At 46.9% G+C, this 21,179-nt stretch overlaps 1 protein-coding gene across 1 annotated transcript in view; it reads right to left on the bottom strand.

Moving 5' to 3' along the window:
- The window catches only part of ITGB3 (integrin subunit beta 3), a 47,983-nt gene extending 27,244 nt beyond the window's left edge, over positions 1 to 20,739 (bottom strand). Inside the window, exons 1-2 of the mRNA XM_058561285.1 lie at positions 20,669 to 20,739; positions 5,410 to 5,495 (exon numbers count right to left, since the gene is read on the bottom strand). Of these exons, the coding sequence (XP_058417268.1) occupies positions 5,410 to 5,495; positions 20,669 to 20,735 (153 nt within the window). The 5' untranslated portion in view covers positions 20,736 to 20,739. The remainder of the gene's footprint in view (positions 1 to 5,409; positions 5,496 to 20,668) is intronic.
- Positions 20,740 to 21,179: the final 440 nt, after the last annotated feature.

The raw sequence follows: 21,179 nt of genomic DNA, 5'->3' as shown, positions 1-21,179 counted from the left end.
ATTTTTGTTACAGCAGCTTAAACAGACTAAGACAAATGGCATGAAGACCACCCTGGCCCAGGCAAAGAGTGTAAAGAACTTCTGGAAGCCAGCAGCTTCCTTCTTTTTCTCTCAGCTTCATTGGTATGAGGTAGAGAAATGACATCAGCAATGGGAAACAGTGTACAAGACTTAACCTTCCTGGCTCAAAAGATTCTAATAGGGCCATCATAGATCCTCCAAGTCTCTGAGAGATGAACATCACCTCCCCACACCCAGTTTTGGCTGAGGACAGAATGGCTGAGGGGAGGATTCATGAGCACTTCTGGATTTTGTGCCCAAACTCCTCTTGCTGCCCCTGCCCATCTCTCCCAACCCTTCTCCCTCAGGAAGTAGTCTCTTTCTTGCTCAAAAAACTCCCCACCGTATTTCTGATTCTAGCTGCCCACAAAGCCCCAAGGAGAAAACTTTCCAAAAAAGGCAATGATTGGATAGACCAAGAGGCACTGAGGAGCTGATCCTTTCCAGGACTAAGACAGTTGCTGAAGGAGAGAGGGAAGGGGGAGACCAGGAAACTTATGAGAACAGCAAAGCCATTGTGAGTCTTTAGGCTGCATCCGTGATGGAGAGAATGTTTTGGAGGGGGGTTTCCTGACCCCCATTTCCTAACATGACAGTGCTCATTAGAAGGTTTGAAGTGCCAAGCCTTGCTGACAGTCCTTATGGTTTGTTATGAATTTCGTTAGATATATAAACACTAAGAAACAAAAACTGTCTCCTTCCCTCCCTTTGTGGTCACTGACATCAGGGGTCAGGAACCTAACAAGCCTGCTTCTTGGCCATGCTCTCCCTGAGAGCCTCTTGTCCCAGGATACAAAGGCAGTGACCTCAACACACTCGGGCAACATTTCCTTTCTTAATAACCCAGGCTGAGAAGGTAGAAGGAATGTTTCTAGGTTACTCAGAGAGAAAACTGGAAGAAGGGGGGAGGACTATGCAAGCTCCACCTCCCAGTGAAACCGGATGTTACACAAAAAGGGCAAAAATAACCAAGATGCAGGGGAAGATCACAGAGGTGGGAGGTTCCAGCCCACGTGCTGTGTGAGCTGAATTCCCTCCCTCTCCCAGGAGAGTGACACATGTTATGAGTCCCATTTTGGAAATTGGGAAAGTACAGCATGAATAACTGCCATTGTCCTACCTATCTCACAGGGTTGGTCAGGGGATAAAATAAGCCTGTGTATGTGAAATGCTTTCAAAACATAAAAATCTCAATCTAAGTCAAATATACTCAAATCCTTTTTTTTTTTTGCTGAGGAAGACTGGCCCTGGGCTAACATCAGTGCCCATCTTCCTCTACTTTTTTTTTTTTATATGGGACACCACCACAACATGGCTTAACAAGCCGTGCATCGGTGCACGCCCGAGATCCAAACCAGCGAACCCCAGGCCACCGCAGCAGAGCACGCGCACCTAACCGCTTGGGCCACCAGGCCGGCCCCTCAAATCCTTTTGATATGATATAAACAAATAAATGCAAATAGAAGGTGACTCTTTTCTACTTTTCCCATTATAATCACTACTATTATAGCATACTCTTTCCTTGAACAACAAAATATGCCCTGGTACCTATTTTTTCCCCCAGGGAGCTACCATACACCTCTAATCCAAATAAATTAACATTGTTCTGTTGATTGACATCCGGTGAGGACAAGAAACCACTTGAACATACAGTGAGAGAAATGTGGAAGGGACAGAAAAGGGAGGAAAAGGAAAGCATTTTAGTTTATGGTTATTGGTATTGACACCCCATTGTTTACAGGGGGAGGAGAACTTTCAATATTATACTTTTTTTTTTTACAATAACAAGTTGGAGCAAAACTCTCAAGATAAACATCCTCCAGATTAAAAAAGAGTAGAAAGGAAGAAAAAAACAGCAGAAAAGTGAGAACAAAATTATGTTCATGACTAAAGAGGAATTAAATAGTGGCCTAAACCTTTCCCCCGCAGAGGTAGAGAAGAAAATGAGAAGTAAAAACTATAGGAGTCTTTTTCTGCTTTGCTAGACCCAAACCCATTCTTCTTCTTTCATCCTTGGATGTCAGGCTGAGTGTGAGCTGGTCTACTTTCTGATGTGCACTCAGGGCTACAGAAGAATTCCTAGTATTTACCTCCACCTTGCCAAATTCAGCAAATATTTGGGACATACTTATACTAAAAATTACTTGTTGTTTAATTCCAATTTAACTGGGTGCCCTGTATTTTATCTGGCTACCTTAACTCCACCTCCACCCACTATGACCCCAATGATCAGCCCCTTTGATTGGCAGTATTTGCCAAACTTGCTACCCTAACAACCCATTCTGATGCAACAGGTCCAGGGTCCACCCTGGGAACCTTTACATTTAACAAGCGCTCCAGGTGATTCTCACCACCAGGCAAGTTTGGAAAGTTCTAGATTCCAACATGGTGCCACTGAGTCCAAGACCACAGGTTGAAACTCTGTGTGAGGCCAGCCTCTTTGCTAGATTCACAGCCCAGAGACAGCACACCACCCCAACCCGTGTGTCAGTATCCATCCCCCTAAGAACACACCCTATGCAGATGGGCCCAAAACTCTGCACTCATCCACATTGGCTATGTTTTCCAATTACCCAGCCAAGTGTTTACTATACACACCCAGAGCTGCTGTCCTCTAGGACCAACGGAAAGCTGAGCCCAACCAGTTGTTTTTCCAGGCACTACCAATCCTGCCTGCAACAGCCAAGGTAGGGGAGGCAGAAGCAGAGGGCTCTCCGGGGTCGGTTATTCAACAAATCACATACAAAATGGCCCAGACGGTTCATTTTTGGTTTTTTATTTTATTTATTTATTTTTGTGTGTGTGAGGAAGATCAGCCCTGAGCTAACATCCATGCTAATCCTCCTCTTTTTGCTGAGGAAGACCGGCTCTGAGCTAACATCTATTGCCAATCCTCCTCCTTTTTTTTTCCCCCAAAGCCCCAGTAGATAGCTGTATGTCAGAGTTGCACATCCTTCTAGTTGCTGTGTGTGGGACGCGGCCTCAGCATGGCCAGAGAAGCGGTGCGTCGGTGCGCGCCCGGGATCCAAACCCGGGCCGCTGGTAGCAGAGCGTGTGCACTTAACCGCTAAGCCACGGGGCCAGCCCCCATTTTTGGTTTTTTAAATCAACAGCCAAGGCACTTTCAGCAGTTAAACTCGGCCTGTGCAGGAGAAGCCCTCAGGAAAAACATAGCAGTCATGCTCAGGTTACAGTCTGGGATTCCGAATGCCCATTCCTCCCTGGTTGACACATCTTGCTCCACACTGGGCTCCTCTGCCATCCCTCCTCCGCTCCTCCTCTGCTCCTCCTCTTCTCCTCTTCCTCCCCTCCTCCTTCCCTCCTCCTTCCCTTTTCCTCTCCTCTTTCTTCTTTCCTCTCTCCCTCATCTCCTTCTATCATCCTTTCCTCCTCCCCTCCTCCCTCTTGCTCACCATAGTTGTAGTCATTCACTAAACCCTTGGCCTCCCCTACTTTCCTGTTTATATTCCATTCTCCCAGAGAATATCTTATTGGACCTTCTATCTCGCCTCAGTAGTTTTCTTTGGTCCTAGAGGCACCCATTTCCTCTCTGACTCCACCTCCCGTTCCTAGGCTGGTCCTACATTATGCTTTGATCCTACCCTGCACCTTCTTCCCCTGCCCTCCCCTGGTCTGCCCCAGGGAACAAAATTCACCAGGGTCATCAATATATACTCTACACTTGCATCTCCAAAATCTGGTCACGTGACCTAGGGGCATTGTCTGGTCAGGCCTCAGTATACCTCAGTTATATGGCTTGCCCCTATACAGATAATAGAGGTGACAGACACTCCAAGAATATATTTTCTTTTTCCCCAGACTCCTCTGGGCTACAGTTGTCTCCATTTTCTCTTGCTTTGCATTGAAAAGAAGGAAGGGGGAGCATTCTTTGGATGACACTAGGACCTCTCCCCTGGCTACCCCTCTGTTCCAGCCAGCTTCAGGCCATCCAATCCAATACAACATCCTCCCCATTGGCTCTCCCTTCCAGGATTCAGTTGCAGAATTCCAACTTCCTTGTAAAAGAAGCTTAATAATATCATGATGGCGACCAAGGGAAGGAAGATAACAGCAAACGAGAAGGGAGGAGGCCACATCATACTTGAGCAGCCAGCTCAGCCCAGAGGGGTGGAGAACCTGTGGGGGTGGAGGGGATGGACTCACCCCCACTCCCAGCCCCAGGGAACGTTTCATTTGCTAAATGAAGTCAATGTGGCCCAGATGTTGGGCAGCTGCCTCTGGAAGCAGTTCCCGTGCTGAAGTGCACAGAGGCCAACGCAGTGTGTTGGGCCGGCCTCTGCCGTTCTGGCAGTCCTCCTGTCAAGGAATAAACACAGCCTCCCAGCTCCCACTGCCCCCCCTCACCAGCCTGCCAGGGAGGTTGCCTTTTTAGGAAACTCAGCAGATTGGGAAGAGAAGAAGACAGAGAGAATGAGGGGCTGGGTTAGAGCAGTCATAAAACTGCAGAGGGCAGGGACATTCTGCCATGACAGAAAGGGTGCCTCAGGTGGCTGAGACGCAGCCAGGCCAGAAGTTCAGGTAACCACCTGCGGGAGGCAGGCCAATGACTCAGCCTCAGACTCTGTAATCACTGGAATCCCTCCAGCCACACTCACCGCCCCCCCAGCTCTTGCCAGCTCCAAATTCCCGTCTCGGCCACAAACATAGCCATTCCCTCAGACACACTCATTCCCTAGGGCCCCAGACACAACAAACCCTCTGCCTAGACAGCTAACCCTTTCCTGTCACCCTTTCATCCTCACCAAACTGGCCCAGCTCCTTCCCTCGTTGACACCTGGGAGAGGGAAGGAAGGAAGGAAAGAAGAGAAAGAGAGAAGAAAAGGAAAAGCCATGGGAGCCCAATCATCAGAGACGAAAAGGGAAGAGATAAGACCCTCTGACTACACATCCTCCTACACAAGTGCAAGATTTCTCTTTTATCTGCCTTTTAAAAACTCTGGGATGTTTGTAAGCCAGCATCCCCCGTGTACCTATAACCCTCTCCTGCCTCTATTTTTGAGACCAGAGGCCCTGTTTCCCTGGAGTGTTCCACCCCAACAAAAAGCAAGCAAAGTGTGGTAAAGGGCAGCAATGGCTACAATGAGGCCAGGAGGCCCAACCAGACTGGCTAGGGCCAGGGGCCATGTGGTAGACTCTGGACAGCATCCCCAGTAACACGCCATGACTGCCCACTTAGACATCCATCCATAGGAAGGCTTCACGCTAGTTTTGCTCAGAAGGGACAGGGGACTTGTGTATTTAGGAGGGAGGAGATATCCCCGTGGGTTTGTTTCTGCACAAAAGCAGCTAAGTCTGGGGAAGAAGTAAGGTCCGATGTCTGCTGCTTACCTCATCTGAGCACCAGGCACACATGGGACTCACAGCCAGACATTGTTGGCAGGAGCTCACGCCTCGTGTGATACAGATGTTGGGCCCTGCAACAGAGAGACAAAGGCATGAGCACCTGATTTGGTTTGACAAAGTAACTGGCCTGCCCCATCCTTCCCAACTTTCCCAAATGCCCAGGTTTACAGCTCTCAGATGCACACAAACACACCCTAACCATACCATTGGGACTTACCAAACACAGGCTATTTGGTAAGGAAGAAGGAGAATGAGGAAGGTCAGGACAAACTCATCACCACCCTCAACTGATGAGGCCACAGTGATGGCAAGTGACAGAGCAAGGCTGAGCCACAGACCCCAAGTGTCAGATCACAACTGATGGAAAGGCTTTAATTAACAATTAGTTTGACACCTACATTGTGCAAATGAAAACCTGAGGCCCAGAGCAATGGTAATGTGCCCTCTCTCCAATTATTCTAATGATATTTCCACAGCCACTACACAGGGGATCCAAGGCCCTGATGCACTAACATTAACACAGCCTAAATAGAGGGGTGTGTGTGTGTGTGTGTGTGTGTGTGTGTGTGTGTTTGTATGACTGCTGTGGATTGTCCCACTGGCTTGCCAGGAGAAAGCAAATCTTCTGAAATATTCTCAAGCTTCCCAATACATATATCTTGGGATCCAAGTGTAGAATGCTCCAGGGAAAACTGCAGAAATGTTAGAAAAGGCTGACTGATATAAGCTGGAAGAACATGAAATTTGAGTTGGAAGGCCTGTATTTGAATTCCGAATGCTCTTCTTACTAGCCGTGTCTTGACCTTGAGCAACTCAATTAACCTCTGTGAAGAGATCATATCAATCTCACAGGATTTGTGCAAAGAATTCAGTGAGGTAAAGGAGCACTCCATATACTATGAAATACCATTCAAACGTGAATAGTCTTCATACTGTCAAAGGACAGAGAAAAAGCTGGGGGGAGGAAGAGAGACAACCAGAGGGACCAAAATAGCCCTGAGAAGCCCAGCCAGGAGGCAAACCCCACAGTTTGCTTGGACAGAAGCCCCCACTCACCCTGCTTCCTCTAGCTCAGCCTTCCTGGCCTCAGCCAGGTAAGCCTCCTCTCCTGCAGTGCCCCCAGGAAGGCATTTTCCAATATGAGGAGCAGAATGAGGAAGACCCATTCCTCCCCATGACCCAGTTATCCTGACCGTTCCTTTATCCAGTTTCCTAAAGTGGTCCCTTTGCCCCCAGCTGGTAAGACCAGCAAATCTATTTTTGGGGAAATCATCCTGATCATGGGGTATTTTCCCAGTGTCCCTGAAACTTCTCATCAAGCTGGATATCTCAGTCCATTTTATTATAGTGTGACTAAACTTCCTTCCAACATCTGGACAAAACCATACCAGAAAATGTGGATGTATACACACACACACACACACACACACACACACACACACACAGTATTGTTAAGAAAAATTATCCAAAATTTGGAAATAGGCAAAGGGAATACCGGCTGTCCTTTCAATGTAATGCAGGGTGTTGACTCGTAGACCCACCATGCTTAGAGATTATGTGATTTTCTAGGAGTATGTGTCTTTGTTTGACTTCTATTGATTAGGATTTTTTTTTTTCTTTTTTTGCCAGGAAAGATTCACTCTGAGCTAACATCTGTTGCCAGTCTTCCTCTTTTTTTATTCACCCCCAAAGCCCCACTACATGGTTGTATATCCTAGTTGTAAGTCCTTCTGTGTGAGCCACAACCACAGCATGGCAACTGGCAGACAGGTGGTGTGGTTCCACGGCCGGGAAACGAATCCAGGCCACCAAAGCGGTGAAAGAGCTGACCTTTCACCACTAGGCCATCAGGGCTGGCTCATGATGAGGATATTTTACACTCTGTACGAGTAGAGGTTAATTCATACAAAACAAAAACAATAGAAATGATTCCTGATGAGAACAATGTATATGATTCTTATCCAACAGCAAAGCAAATGACTTCTGTCCGGTAGAAAAGGTAACACCCAAAGGTTAGAGTTTATTGCCTTGTAGAACATTAACCAATTTTGAATCTATTAGATAACTGATTTCAGCATTCCTGTGACTGACCAACCATAAATCTCCCTTCCTTGAATTCTCTTTTGAAATAATCTTAATATCTTACCCGTTCCTTCATTAATTAAGTTGAATAAAATCTTTGACACATGTTCATTTTATAGTTGTGTGGGAATCATACTTTTAACTCTTTGAAAATTACACTTTCACAGTATCCATCTCAGGGCTTCGCCAGGGGGCAGAAGGATCTAACAGAAAGGGTACACACACATTCAGTAGACTGTGGTCCTCACTGAGTCACCCACTAAAAATGTGGGCTTGGCTAAGTCATTTAACTCCTCTCAGCCTCAGTTTCAACTCCAACATTCCTAACATTTATAATTATTTATATATCTGCCTTAACAATACTGCCACCAAATAGATTTTAAGCCCCTTGAGGCCTGCCCTGCCCAGCCCAGCCCAGCCCCAGTCTTTGCTCAAAGGAGATGTTCAGTAAATATGTATTGGAACAAATTGAGAGGTACTGGACTAGATTAGTTTTGTTTTGTTTTTTAAGTAACTGAGCTCATTTATCCAAATCATGCACAGAATTCCAACATAAAACATGCAAGTGTTGAAACAGTTCCTTAGACAATGTAAACTTTCACTGTTTTCCTAAAAATACTATATGTGTGGAATCCTTGAAGCACCTCGTGGAAGCCCCAGGTTTCCTCAGAGCCTTGAGTCTGTCTAACTTCAAAGGCCTTTCCCAACTCGAAAATTCTGCAAGTGGGATGCCACTATAAGCCCATGAGTGACCTCTGGAACTCCAGCCTCTGACTTGACTGCAACCTCAGCGTTTAAGTGCAAGGACTGAGAGGTGTGAATTATGACAATGACTCCAGGCCTGGCCCTAAAGCACCAAGGCCACCTCTGAGTTGGGGCAGCCCTCAGCCATGCACTGTCTTTAATGGAAGAAAGGTAGCCAGTCTTCCCAGAGCTGCCAGATTCAGAATGCCTGAATGTTCAGAACCAACAATGCAACCAGGAGGCCTCTCCCTACAAGGGCTGCCTGGCCATATCTTAGCTCACAATTGCTCTTTTCCCAGGCAGATGTGAACGCAGCCTCCCTTTAGTGCCTTACTAGAAGAGTTCTGAGAGGAGCCTAGCCTGAACTATTTTAGGTATCCGCCTATGTTTTTGAAGTTTCCATGGGAATTGGCATCCAGGGGGTAATTCTGGACATAAATGCCATTGATTTTCACTGGGGAGAGAAGCACAAGGAGACCATGCAAAGAGTTAGGAGAAGAGGGCCATAGAAGGTCTGGGCACTGTCAAATTATTTTTGAAAACTTTCCCAGTCTATCCATTTATCCATCCATTCATTCTCAAATCAGCATTTCCCTATGAGTCCTTGACTTTTAGCTACAATAGAAAGACTTGCCAGATGTGAAATAAATAGCAGCAGGCCCCCTCCCAGTGAATGGGCGGTGCTTGACCCCAGAGGAGAAGAGCTGAGGGATTTGTTCTTTAGGAAGTCAGGCCCCGGGACTCATGGTTACCCAGTTTCCCTTACCTCCTCTTTGTAATGAATCACAGGTTGATTTCGGGAGAACCAATGATCCCCCTCCCTGATACCCCCCACCAAGGGCAGCTTCCCTGGAATGCAGCGGCTGAAAGTGACTGACTCATCACAAGTCTGTGCCTGGGCCACGCTGATTCAATGAGCTGCTGCTCCGAGGCCACCTCCCTCCTCCTGAACATGGGGAAGGAGTTGGGGCCTCTGTTTACAGTCATTCATAAGGCCTATGTTCCCGCTCAGCCTCAGGCGCCCAGACAAAGCCCTGCTGGAGAAGCAAGGATCTTCCACTTCCACTTCCAGAACTTTGCATTGAAAAGAATTAACAACCCCTACCTCCTCTTCCCTCTGACAGTTTAGCCAGAGCAGGGAAACAAGATTGACTGGCCCTGGTCCTCACAGGGTGATCCTAAGGATTAAATGAACCGATCTTGTCAAACTCCGAGTACAACAGCTGGCACACAGAGGGTACTCAATTAAGGCTGCTGCTGCTACACTGGCTATTGTTTTCATTGTTGCTATTTTTATCCTGAGTTCCAAGCTGTTTAAGGCAGGTGAACGTTTTACTTTCTTTTTTTTTTTGCCCCTGAAGACACGGTTCTATAGGGCACTATACACACAGCTGAGTTTGCCCTTAACAGGGGCATGAGGGACGTGTGGAGCCAGAAAGCATCAGACTAGGGTAAAATGATCAATTGTCAGATCTAACTTCTAAATGGAGTTAGGAATGTTAGTGTTCAAAAATCCAATCTAAGAGAGATGGCCGAGAAGACAAGGCCAATTAGAAAAGATAGACAACCCCAGTCAAGAAATTTACCTGGAAAGTAGAAGTAGAGGCTGTGGTTTGGCACATCAGCCCAATTCACAGAACCAGAAGAGAGACAAAGGATGGGAAAAATGGAGAGAAAAGAGGACATGGGAGTTGGAACCAGTGGAAGTTATAATGCGTCAATGAGAGCTATTTTGAGAACATGTTGTTCAATTAGACAGGATGTCAGAATGCAGAACGTGCCACCCTAGTGAGGCCAGGGGACTTCAGCAGAGAGCTAGGTCAGAAGGAGGTGTTTAGTGGGAAGGGAGGATGATCCGTACTGCAAACACTACAGACATCTCTCTCACTCTGTCAGAGAGGAGTTCTGGCCTGGATCCCCAGCCCTGCCACTGACCTTTGACTGGTCACTTCCTAATTAGGTTCACGGGGATGGATACCGGCTGACTCAGGCTGTGCCTGATCTTCCACTGCAGTCACCTGGCTGGGTGACTCATCCAGGAACAAAACATCTCATGCCAACTGCCCTATGGACGGACACACAAGTGGTTTCTCCAGAGCAAGTTGCTAAGAAAGTTTATTTTCTTTTTGTTTCTTCATTAAATGTAGCAGCAGCACAGTAATCCAATGAAAGGGAAGGAGACAGGAAGGTGAATTCAAGGTTATACATACCTCCGTACTCTGAGCAAAAAGCTCCAGGAAGCATCACCCAAAGTAGTAGGAAGTCCAAACTACCATATTTCATCAAATCTAAGTCTATGGATGTAGGATGAATCTTGATTTCAGAGATTTTAAAACATTTTTTAAAAAAGTGCAGCCAGCCCCAGTGGCCTAGTGGTTAAGTTTCGCGCACTCTGCTTCGGTGGCCTGGGTTGGGTTCCCGGGCGCAGACCTACACTACTCGTCTGTCAGTGGCCATGCTGTGGTGGCAGCTCACATACAAAAAGAGAAAGATTGGCAGCAGATGTTAGCTCAGGGTGAATCTTCCTCAGCAAAAAAAAAGTGCATCAGAGCCAATTAAATATGGTATTTAACATTGGAAGGCATTTATGTATAATTTGCCTCTACCAATATTAAAATGTGTTCTGGGGGCCGGCCCGGTGGCGCAAGCGGTTGGGTGCGCGCGCTCCGCTGCGGCGGCCCGGGGTTCGCTGGTTCGGATCCCGGGCGCGCACCGAAGTACTGCTTGGTAAGCCATGCTGTGGCGGCGTCCCATATAAAGTGGAGGAAGATGGGCACCGATGTTAGCCCAGGGCCGTCTTCCTCAGCAAAAAAAAAAAAAAGGAGGATTGGCGGATGTTAGCTCAGGGCTGATCTCCTCACAAAAAAAAAAAAAAAAAAAAATGTGTTCTGGGTTGAATTGTGTCCCCGAAAAAGATATGTTGAAGTCCTAACCCCCAGTACCTGTGATTGTGACCTTATTTGGAAATAGGGTCTTTGCAGATGTAACCAACATGAGGTCATTAGGGTGGGCCCTAATCCAATACGACTGATGTCCTTATAAAAGGAAAACACCACGTGAAGACAGAGACACACAGGGAGAATGCCACGTGACAACAGAGGAAGAGATCAGAGAGATGCAACTAGAAGGCAAGGAATGCCAGGGATAGCCAGCCACCACCAGAAGATAGGAACAGGCAAGGAAGGACTACGCAGAGCCTCAGAGGGAGGATGGCCTTGCTGACACCTTGTTTTCAGATTTCTAGCCTCCAGAGAGAATAAATTTCTGTTGTTGTAAGCCACCCAGGTACAGCAGCCCTAAGAAACTAATACAAAATAGATTTGCATTTCCATAACATATATGACACGATTTCGAGGAACACTGTTCTGAAATACTTTGCATGATTGAGAAAAGCTAGCCTGGAATGAAAACTCTGCAATGGTTAATCTACCTATGGATAAAAGGAAAGTGGTTACTTTAGCATTATACTTTTCTACTAACATATATCAATGGTGTCGACATTCATTCATTTACTCAACAAATATTCAGCACCTACCTGTGCCCAGCACTCTCCTAGACACTGGAGACATGTTGATGAACTAAACAAACCCCCTACTCTTGTGGAGCTTAAACTGCAGTGAGAAGATGAAAACAAAAAATACACCCAAAAAGGCACAATTTCAAACAGTGGCAAATGCTTTAAGAAAACAAAGCAGGATAAAGGAATAGCATCAATGAGGGGAAGGAGTCTCCTTTAGAGAAGGTGGTCAGGAAAGGCCTCTCTGAGTTGACATTTCAAAATGATATGAGGGAGTAAGTCATGGGAAGACCTAGCAGATGAGCATTCCAGAAAGAATCCATGACAAGAGCTAGTTGTACCTCAGGCTGTTAAAGAAATAGCAGGAAGAGAGAGGGAGGAGGAGAGAGGCAGAGAGGGAGCTGGAGAAGCAGTCAGGGGCCAGAACACTAGGAAGCTGTAGCCATAGTAGAGAGTGTGGTTTTCATTCTCCATGTTGTAGGAAGCCACTGGAGGAATCTGAGCAGAGGTGAGCAGAAAAGATCATCCTGGCCACTGAGAAGAAGGCAGATAGTAGGGGAGCAAGACAAGAAAGAGACCAGTTAGGAAGCTATTACAATAATCCAGGCAACAGGTGGCAGGAGTATGGCTTTGGATGGCAGTGGTATTGATAGTGTGATCAGACCCTAGATATATCCCTAGGACTTGCTGATGGATAGCATGCGGGGCATGACAGAAATACAGGAAGGATTTTGCCCCAAGCAAGTGATCCCCTTGGACAAAGTTAAAATATTTTAACCACTAGCCATACTTTTACCAACCTTTGAGCCAGTAGGCCCTGCCCTTGTAAGTGAAGCCAGATCATGTCTGGTTATCATCTCCAGCTGGGTTAATTAGGTATCCTTGTGCAGAACACTGCATGCAGCCCATCCTTGGACAAAGTCCTGTCTTCTCTACGGTTATGATCTAAAATTAACACCCAGCCCCCTGGGAAATACTGTAAGGGCAGGGATAGTAAAACAAGAACACTCTTACTGTATAACAGTGGACGTGGTGGGGAAAGCATGCAGGGCAGCAGACAGGAGACCTCAGGTCTAAAGCCACCTTTGCCATTCCACTGGCTGTGTGACCTCAGGCAAGTCTCTTCATCTCTCTGGTGCTCTCTCTAAGGTCCAGTGACTCTTTGATTCTGTCACATCCCTATTCAAGAACTTAGAATTTCTGCCTAGTATTTAATAGGTCTAAACCAGCCATATCAGCTGAGCACTGGAGACCCCAAACAGCTGCTTCCTCTCCCCCATCCTCCCAAATATGGACATAATACCTCACAAGTTGTTAGGATTAAATGAGATAACATACATGAAAGAACCACCTACAGTGGATGCTCAATAAATGTTGGTTTCCTTCCTCCTGACCTTCACTCTAATCACTTTCTGCACTAGGAATGCCCATCCCCCTCCCCTCCAACTCAGGGTCAGACTAAGAGGGCATTTTGTCTCTAACAGGATATAGTGAAGAAATCACTGGCCAGGAGACAGGAGTCCCCAGGACTAGACCCCACTAATGCCACTAAACTAGTTGTGGATCTTGGGCAAGTCACTTCACCTCTCAGGGCCTCTCTTTTTGCTTCTCTGTAGAACAAACAGTGTTAGATGAGATGATTTTCAAGGTGCTGCCAGCCCTGGAAGTATGTATTCCAGCCAGAGAGCATCAACAGGGTAACTAATACTCTAGGATGCCTAGCATCCCAGCGCCCAAGACCCCTCAACAATGCACAAGTGTCCATTTCTTCCTAATGGCCTAACTGATATTTGATTCAAACGCTGCATCTCAAGTTCTGGAAAATCTTATCAGAACAGGCCCCACCTCCCATCTGACTCACTCAGTATAGAGAAGAAGCAAACCTGTACCAAGCCCTGCTTGAGGCCCAGCCCAGCAGTGCCCTGTTGGTGACCCCCTTGGCGTCCAGTGTCCAGTTCTGCTACTTTTCCTCCTCCAGCTTGTGTCTAGTGGGTATGTACAGCAGACAGCAGTGCTGGCACCAGTCCTTGCTGCCAGCTTGTCTTGGTAGGAAGGCAAATTGGGCCCACCATTTTGGAGGGCAATTTGGCAAATTCCGTTAAAATTTAAAATATTCATATCCTGGGGCCAGCCCTAGTGGCCTAGTGGTTAAGTTCGGTGCGCCCCGCTTCTGGGACCCAGGTTCTATTCCCGGGTGGGACCTACACCACTCGTCTGTTAGTGGCCATGCTGTGGCGGTGGCCAACATAAAAAAGGGGAAAAAAAGAGAAAGATTGGCAATAGATGTTAGCTCAGGGCAAATCTTCCTCAGCAAAAAAATAAAATAAAATAAAATATTCACATCTTTGACCCAGCAGCTTTAGTTCAAGAAATGAACAAGGATAATGAACAAGGTGCATAATAATGAACGAGGATGTCCCTGCAGCCTTATTTGTAGTAGTAAATAATTGGGAATGATCCCAATGTCTGCCAACAGGGAATTGGTTGTCAATTCTGGTGTAGCCATAGAACAGTGTGCCTTCTGGCCAGACTTATAGCTCTTGGGATAAATAATGGAAAGACATAAACCAACATAAAAAGATGCCTAGGGTATATTATTAAGTGACAATGATCCTAATGCGGGTGATCCTACTTGAGAAATATCAATAATGACAAATAATTATACATGGTGACATACACATAGGAAAAAAATCTCTGGAGTAACTGTCAACAGTAATCTTTAAGGACAAAACTACAAGGAATTTGTACTTTCTACATTATTCTATTTCTGTAATGCTTGGCTTTTTTTTTTTTACAAACTGAATTATTTTATAAGCTTAAAGCTAATTTTATATGTCCTCTGTTCTGCCTCCCTTTCTTCATTTGCATTCATTTAAATGTAGCTTCCCCAGAGCACACCAGGCTTTCTGCAAACTGGAGCGCCTTCACTATCAAAAGCCCTGTAGTCTCTTGGAATCCCAAAATTCGGCGAGAACTCAAGAATAAACTTTGGCCCACTCCCACAGCCTTCAGGACCGGCCAGGAGAGAGCGTGGTCTGTTCTCAACTTGTAGAAATTCCAGAACAGAGACACCACACTCCCCTCCACTCTGGGGACTTGGTCAAACCTGCCCCTCACAGGCAGCTCCAGCAAAGGTTTGATCTGGAGGAGTTCGTCATGCGTGGTGGGTACAGTAGGGGTTTGGAACCATCAGTGGATCTCATAGACCCAGGTTTTCTCTATCCAAGAATCCCATTAGCAAAGAGATTTAGGGTTGACCACAGGGACTTTTAAAGTGGCTACTGAATGTCCCCTTTGCCAATCTTCTGGAGCTGTCTAGTGTGGAGTTTTTCAAGCTCGTTTTTAACTGCGGGACCCCCCCTCCTTTTCCCCCAAAGAAATCCTTACATGGGATTCCATGTTATTAATCAGTTAAAGGAAGAACTTCAAACCAAAGTCTCTCTCTTCATCTCCTTTGTCCACTTTGCAGTCCCTGAAACACCAAGAGACTGAGGCCCAGATGTAAAATGACTTGTTCAAAATCACCCAGCAAACTGATGAAAAAAGCCTGTGGAGCCATGAATAGAACATAGGTTTCTCAATTCCAAACCCACAATTCTTTTCACACTGAGTTGTTTGTTTTTCCCCATATGAAAGGAAGTGGCTTTTTTTTTTTTATAATTTTATTTATTTATTTATTTTTCCCCCAAAGCCCCAGGAGATAGTTGTATGTCATAGCTGCACATCCTTCTAGTTGCTGTATGTGGGACGCGGCCTCAGCATGGCCGGAGAAGCGGTGCGTCGGTGCGCGCCAGGTATCTGAACCTGAGCCACCAGCAGCGGAGCGCGTGCACTTAACCGCTAAGCCACGAGGCCGGCCCAGGAAGTGGCTTTTTTAAGTTTAAAAATATAACACAAGTTTAGATAAAGGAATACACACACGCATGAGAATTATATATGCAAAAGGAAAAAAAACGAATAGAACACATCATCTGATTAATAGTGGACATTATAGGGGAATAGAATTAGAGGGAAACCAGCCATTTTACTCTCCAAAGTTTGACTTTCTTATAATGAGCATGTATCACCTCATCTTCTCCTTGAATGTTTGAATGTCTTCACTAACTGAACTAAGAAACACTAGGTGGAGGGGAAGTAGTCTTTTTATGGGAACATGACAGAAAAACAAAAAGGAAGACTTACAGTGGGTTGTTTTTTACAGAGATGCTACCAAAAAATTTAAAAGGTAGAATAGCCCAGGTTTATTTAACAGCTTCTGGCTCTAAGGATTGTGACATACCATATTTGGCCACAAAATATCCATTGCTTTTAGGACCAAGAATAATAAAAGTGCTGGTTGCTGCAGAATCCTCTCCAATATCCTGAAGATATTACAACTTAGCACTTGGGAAATCTAATGGTTTTTACATGGCCCAAATGCATCCATCCAATTAGAAAATTTAGAAATTGAAAGTTGGATTCAGGTTTAACGCTTATAGGCCCCTGCTTTCAGGGTGACTGTCTCAGCACCTGAGGAAGATGGAGCGGCCTCAGATAGCCTCCTAGTGTTCTGATACATGCAACAACATGGATGAACCTCTAATGCACTATGCTAAGTGAGAGAAGCCAGAATTGAAAGGCTATATACTGTATGATTTCATTTTTGTGTTACTCTGTAAAAGATAGAACTGTAGGGACAGGAAACAGATCACTGGTTGCCAGGAACTAAAGATGATGATAGGGACGTGATGACAAAGGAGCTTGAGGGAACTTTTGAGGGTGATGGAAATATTCTGCATCTTGAATATTGTGAAGGTTACTTGACTATCTGCATTTGTCAAAATTCAAAGAACTGTACACCTAAAAAGCATGAATTTTATTGTACATAAATTATACCTCATCAAACCTAACTTTAAAAAAAAAAAACGTGTTCCTGGAGATACTGTGTACATGGAGAGAAAGGCAGATTTTATAAATTTTTTACTGGTGAGTTTCACATTTAAATAAACACCAGCAATTTACACAGGGAGAACAGACAATGTCATTTCACTGCTCCTACCTGCATTTCCACTAGTGACCTGAGCTCCATCAGGCACAATGATCTGCCCACTCAGGAAGGGCCGGGGTTCGGAAGAAGGGAAAAGATAATGAAGTGAAGTAGCAGGCCAGCTCTGTGGGCAGCAGAGGGGGCTGGGTCAAGCCAAGTGGTTTATCCCTGAAGCTGCTCAGTCACTCCCCTAGTTAATTATCTGTCTGCTGATTCATGAGTTGTGGTTCCTGTGGGCATGCTTCCTGGCTATTCCTGCCAACAAGGGCAGAAGGATTTCTAGGGCTGGGAGGGGATGATAACCAGAGATCCCCAAGTGGGGTGGGGAGTTGCAGAGGAGGAATTTCTACTAGGAAACTCCAGAGTCATATCCAGACTCCCCCTCCTCACTGCTGCCTCCTTGTCCCATCTTATGCTGCCCCCAGAAGACCTCTTGCCACTCACACTCACAATTTTGAGGTGGGCAGAGAAGAATGCTGTCCTCCTGTGTGTCTCCTCCCAGGAGGGGAAAAAAAGGTAGACAATTCACAGAGGGTCCCCTGAGTTTCCAGCACCCTCAGATCAGAGGTCTAAATGGCACAATAGCACAGAGATCCAAATGCCCAAAGAACCCACGGTCTCAGCTACATTCTAATATCCTCCAGAATGCCCAGAGGGAGCATTTGAGGATCTTCTGTGAATGAATGCTGATATTGAAATGTTGTATTTCTTAAACTGAGGCACATCACCTCTAGATGTCTTTCTATAGCATTCCATAGATATTTATTTTGGCCGCCTATGTGCCAGGACTGGGCATAGAGTGTTGAACAAATAGACATGTCCTTCTCCTCATGGAACCTGAAATCTTGTGAATGTCTTTTACTTTTCTCTTTTCCCAAGACAGGACTTCAGGTTTTCTCATGAATAAAGCAAATAGATGAGCCTCTCTCCTCCTTGGCCTCTTCTGTGGGTTCTTGCTGGGTGAGAGTGGCTGAAATATGCCAAGCCACCAATGCGGAAGGGTTGAAATAAAAAGGGGGCTCCTGTCACATAGGTGTGGGAAAAGGGTCCCCATTGGCCTCATTCTGGGAGCCTGGATTGCACTCATGCATGAAGCAGGGCAGCTCTTGCCTCCAATCCAAGGTAGATACCATGGATAGGAAGAAGAATGACAATAGTAGTTGCCATGTATTGATTATTTATTTTGTGCCTTTATCTCATTTAATTGGCATAAGCATAGAAGTATTATTTTCTCTGCTTTACAAATGAGGAAACTGAGGACTCAAGAGATTGAGTAACTTGCCCAGGGTCACACAGCCAATAAGAGGCAAAATCAAGAATTAAGCCCACATGTGACTGGCTTTAAACCATAGCTGTCCCTTCCCCCAGCCAACAAGCCTTCCTCCCACATCTTTCCAGGCCCTGAGGAGTTCCTGCAGAGGAACCTTTGACTGGAGAGTTTCCAGGATGTAAACACCAGAGGAGAAATCAGCACCTCAGCTCAAAACTCATCATAAGTACTTAGATGGTGATAGCAAACAAAACTTATCCATTAGGTCTCAGGTTAGAATAAAGACCTATACATGGGGAAGCCACAAAACCCAATACTTCTTGGATGAAGGTAAAAAGATCATCTTTGTACTCAAATTCCAAAACTCAATTCTACCCTCAAACAACCTCTCTTCTCCCTATACAAGACTCTCCTACTCTGGGACAGCCTCTCTATGCCACTCCTACCCAGCTCTTTCTGTGTCCCTTAAACATTGTGTGTCCCAACACAGCTCTCCTACTCTCATCCTGCCACCTGCTTCCCCAGGGATCTGGTGACACCTGCAACCCAGCCACCAACACTGGGGTGGGGGATTTAAATATAATCAAAACTGCTTTTACTGGGGGCTTATTACTCTGGCAGTCTCATTCTAGAGCCCGAGACTTAAATACTACTCTATCCTGCCTCTCAGAGGGAGCCTGGGGCTAGCTCAGCACAATCAGTCACCACTGCTGGAATCGCCCAATCACAACAAATCTGTGAAGAGACCTCCTAGAGGATATTTAATGTAAACTTAGGTATGTCAATACAATGGAATCCTATATAGATCATTGCAACTATGTAACCCAGATCAACAAAAGATATACTAGGAGTGAAGGGTGGAGGGAGAGACACTCAAATAACAAATACACTCTATCTTCACTAATATTGAACCAAGCACAATGCTAGGCTCTTTCTTATGTTACCTTACTTACTTCTAAAACTGAAAGAAAATATGATTAGACTCAGAAATCATCCAGAAATTCAGAAAGCTGTGGATGTGAAAAGAAAAGAAAGCAAAAAATGTTTTAAGTTCATAGAAGCAGGCATGTCCGTAGGAGACAGCTGAGCAGCCCTTCCGTAGTTCTCCACTGCCCCCATAAACAGCAGCAGCATGTGAACCAAGGCTCTAACATCTCCCAGGGCAGAAGGCTGGAGATTCACACTTCTGTGCCATGGTCATCAAGCTGCTCTCTGCAGGCTACAGACATCAATTGACATGTTTGGGCTTCTCTCACATGGGAAGTTTCAGCAATAATAGCTTAAAGAGCACCCTATATATCATTTGTAACTCCTCCGTCAAGATAGCGTTCATAGATTGTGGTGATGGTTTCACAGGTGTATATTATCTCCAAACTCATCAAGGTGTATACATTAAATATACACAGCTTTTTGTATGTCACTCATACCTCAATAAAGTGGTTTTTTAAAAAAGAGGTTAGCATAGGGCTGATCTTCCTCACACACACACAAAAAAAGATATTGCTGCCCTGTCCTGTATAATCTCTCTCTATATCTATATCTATCTATATCCACATACACACACAGTCTTGAAGGCAGTCATCAAAGTACTTTGATGTACCGATGATCAGTAAATCTCACTTTTTTTAATACATTCTGCAGGATCTAAATTATCTTACAATGAGTACTACTCCTTTCATTAAAAGTACATATATGCACATTTGTGCTTCCTCTGCAGAGGAATGGCCCCAGCCGACCAGGAGCCAGAGTTCTCCCTGGGAAGGTCACCAGGGCTGCGGAAGGACCAGGGGCAGCATCCCTGGGCTGTGCTCTGCTCTGCCCCTCCATCCTCTCCCCAGCACCAATGAGGCCGAATGCCAACCGCCTTGGCAGCTGATGGTGCGTGCAGCAGCAGGAGAGACAAAGCCAGGGATCCGAGCCAGCTCCAGGGACCCTTGGCGTGGCTCCTCGCACACATGGAGATCTTTTGGACGCAGTGTCTGTTCCGGAAGCAGAGGCACCGCTGCCACCCAGGAACACTGTGGGAGGCAGAGCCCTCAGCTTTCTCCGAATCGCTCCCGCTGGGTGCCACCAAGTATTTACACACACAAAAAAAAAAACTTGAGAAAAAGTGTAACACAAGGAGAAAGAGGGATGTCGAATAACTGGCAAAGCCGCGCGCGCGCTACACTCGCAGCCGAGAAGCTACAACCACATCCCTCCGCCAACGCGCGGGAACAGCCTCGGGAAGCCCCAGCTCGCCTTGCCTATTCCGGCCAGTCATTCCTCGCACGGCCGGGACCACTTGCGACGCGCGCAGCCGGGGCCGAACACGGGGCTCAGAAATGCGCCCACCGCACCGCGCACGGCGAGGCCGCCCGGGGCAGGCGCCTAACCCGGCTAATGGCTTCGGCGTCCCGGAGGACCTGCCCGTAGGTAGCCTCTCACCCTGCCACTGCGGGGTCGGGAAGGTCCCCAGCTCCGGGCTCCGACGACCCAGCCTGGCCCCGCGCAGGAGCCGCCCGCCCGGGTTTCCTCACTCCAAGTCTTCAAACTTGGCTGCGGCAGGACGCGCGGCGTGGATCACCGGAGAGCCGCGTCCCCGAGGCGCGGGAGCCTCACTCACCTCCGACGCCGACGCCCGCCAGCGCCCCCAGCACCAGCACAGCGGCCCAGAGCCGCCGCGCTCGCATCTCGTCCGCCCGCCGCCGTGCTCCGCCTCGGCCGCGCCCTCCCGCCCCACAGCGAGCAGCGGCGCCCGCGGCCACTTTTCCCGCAGCGGGAGGGGAGGGGACGCGGTGGGTGGGACGTAACGGGGCGGGCCGCGGACTCGCGCTTCCTCCCCGCTGGCCCTTTTCTGGACCCTGCCCCCGGGAGGGGGCGGTGGGAAACCGCGGCTCCTCTCTCACCGCTTAGCCTCCGGCGGTGAGGATCTGCCTCGTTGCGCATGAGAGGCGAGGCTGGGTCTGGAGGAGGGTCTCGGGCGCATTCTCCCAGGGTTGTGCTGGTCCCAGGGCTCCGCGCCCAGGCACTTGGTATGCTTAGAAAGGCCGGGAGCCTGTGGCCCCTCCTGACCTAGTCCCACCTCTCCGGGGACATCCACAGGGCTTTCTCTTTCGCGTGGATTCCTCAGGCAC

This window comes from Diceros bicornis, chromosome 18 (assembly GCF_020826845.1).
Source record: "Diceros bicornis minor isolate mBicDic1 chromosome 18, mDicBic1.mat.cur, whole genome shotgun sequence".
Classification (NCBI taxonomy): Eukaryota; Metazoa; Chordata; class Mammalia; order Perissodactyla; family Rhinocerotidae; genus Diceros; species Diceros bicornis.
This window is presented reverse-complemented; position numbering and strand designations above follow the sequence as displayed.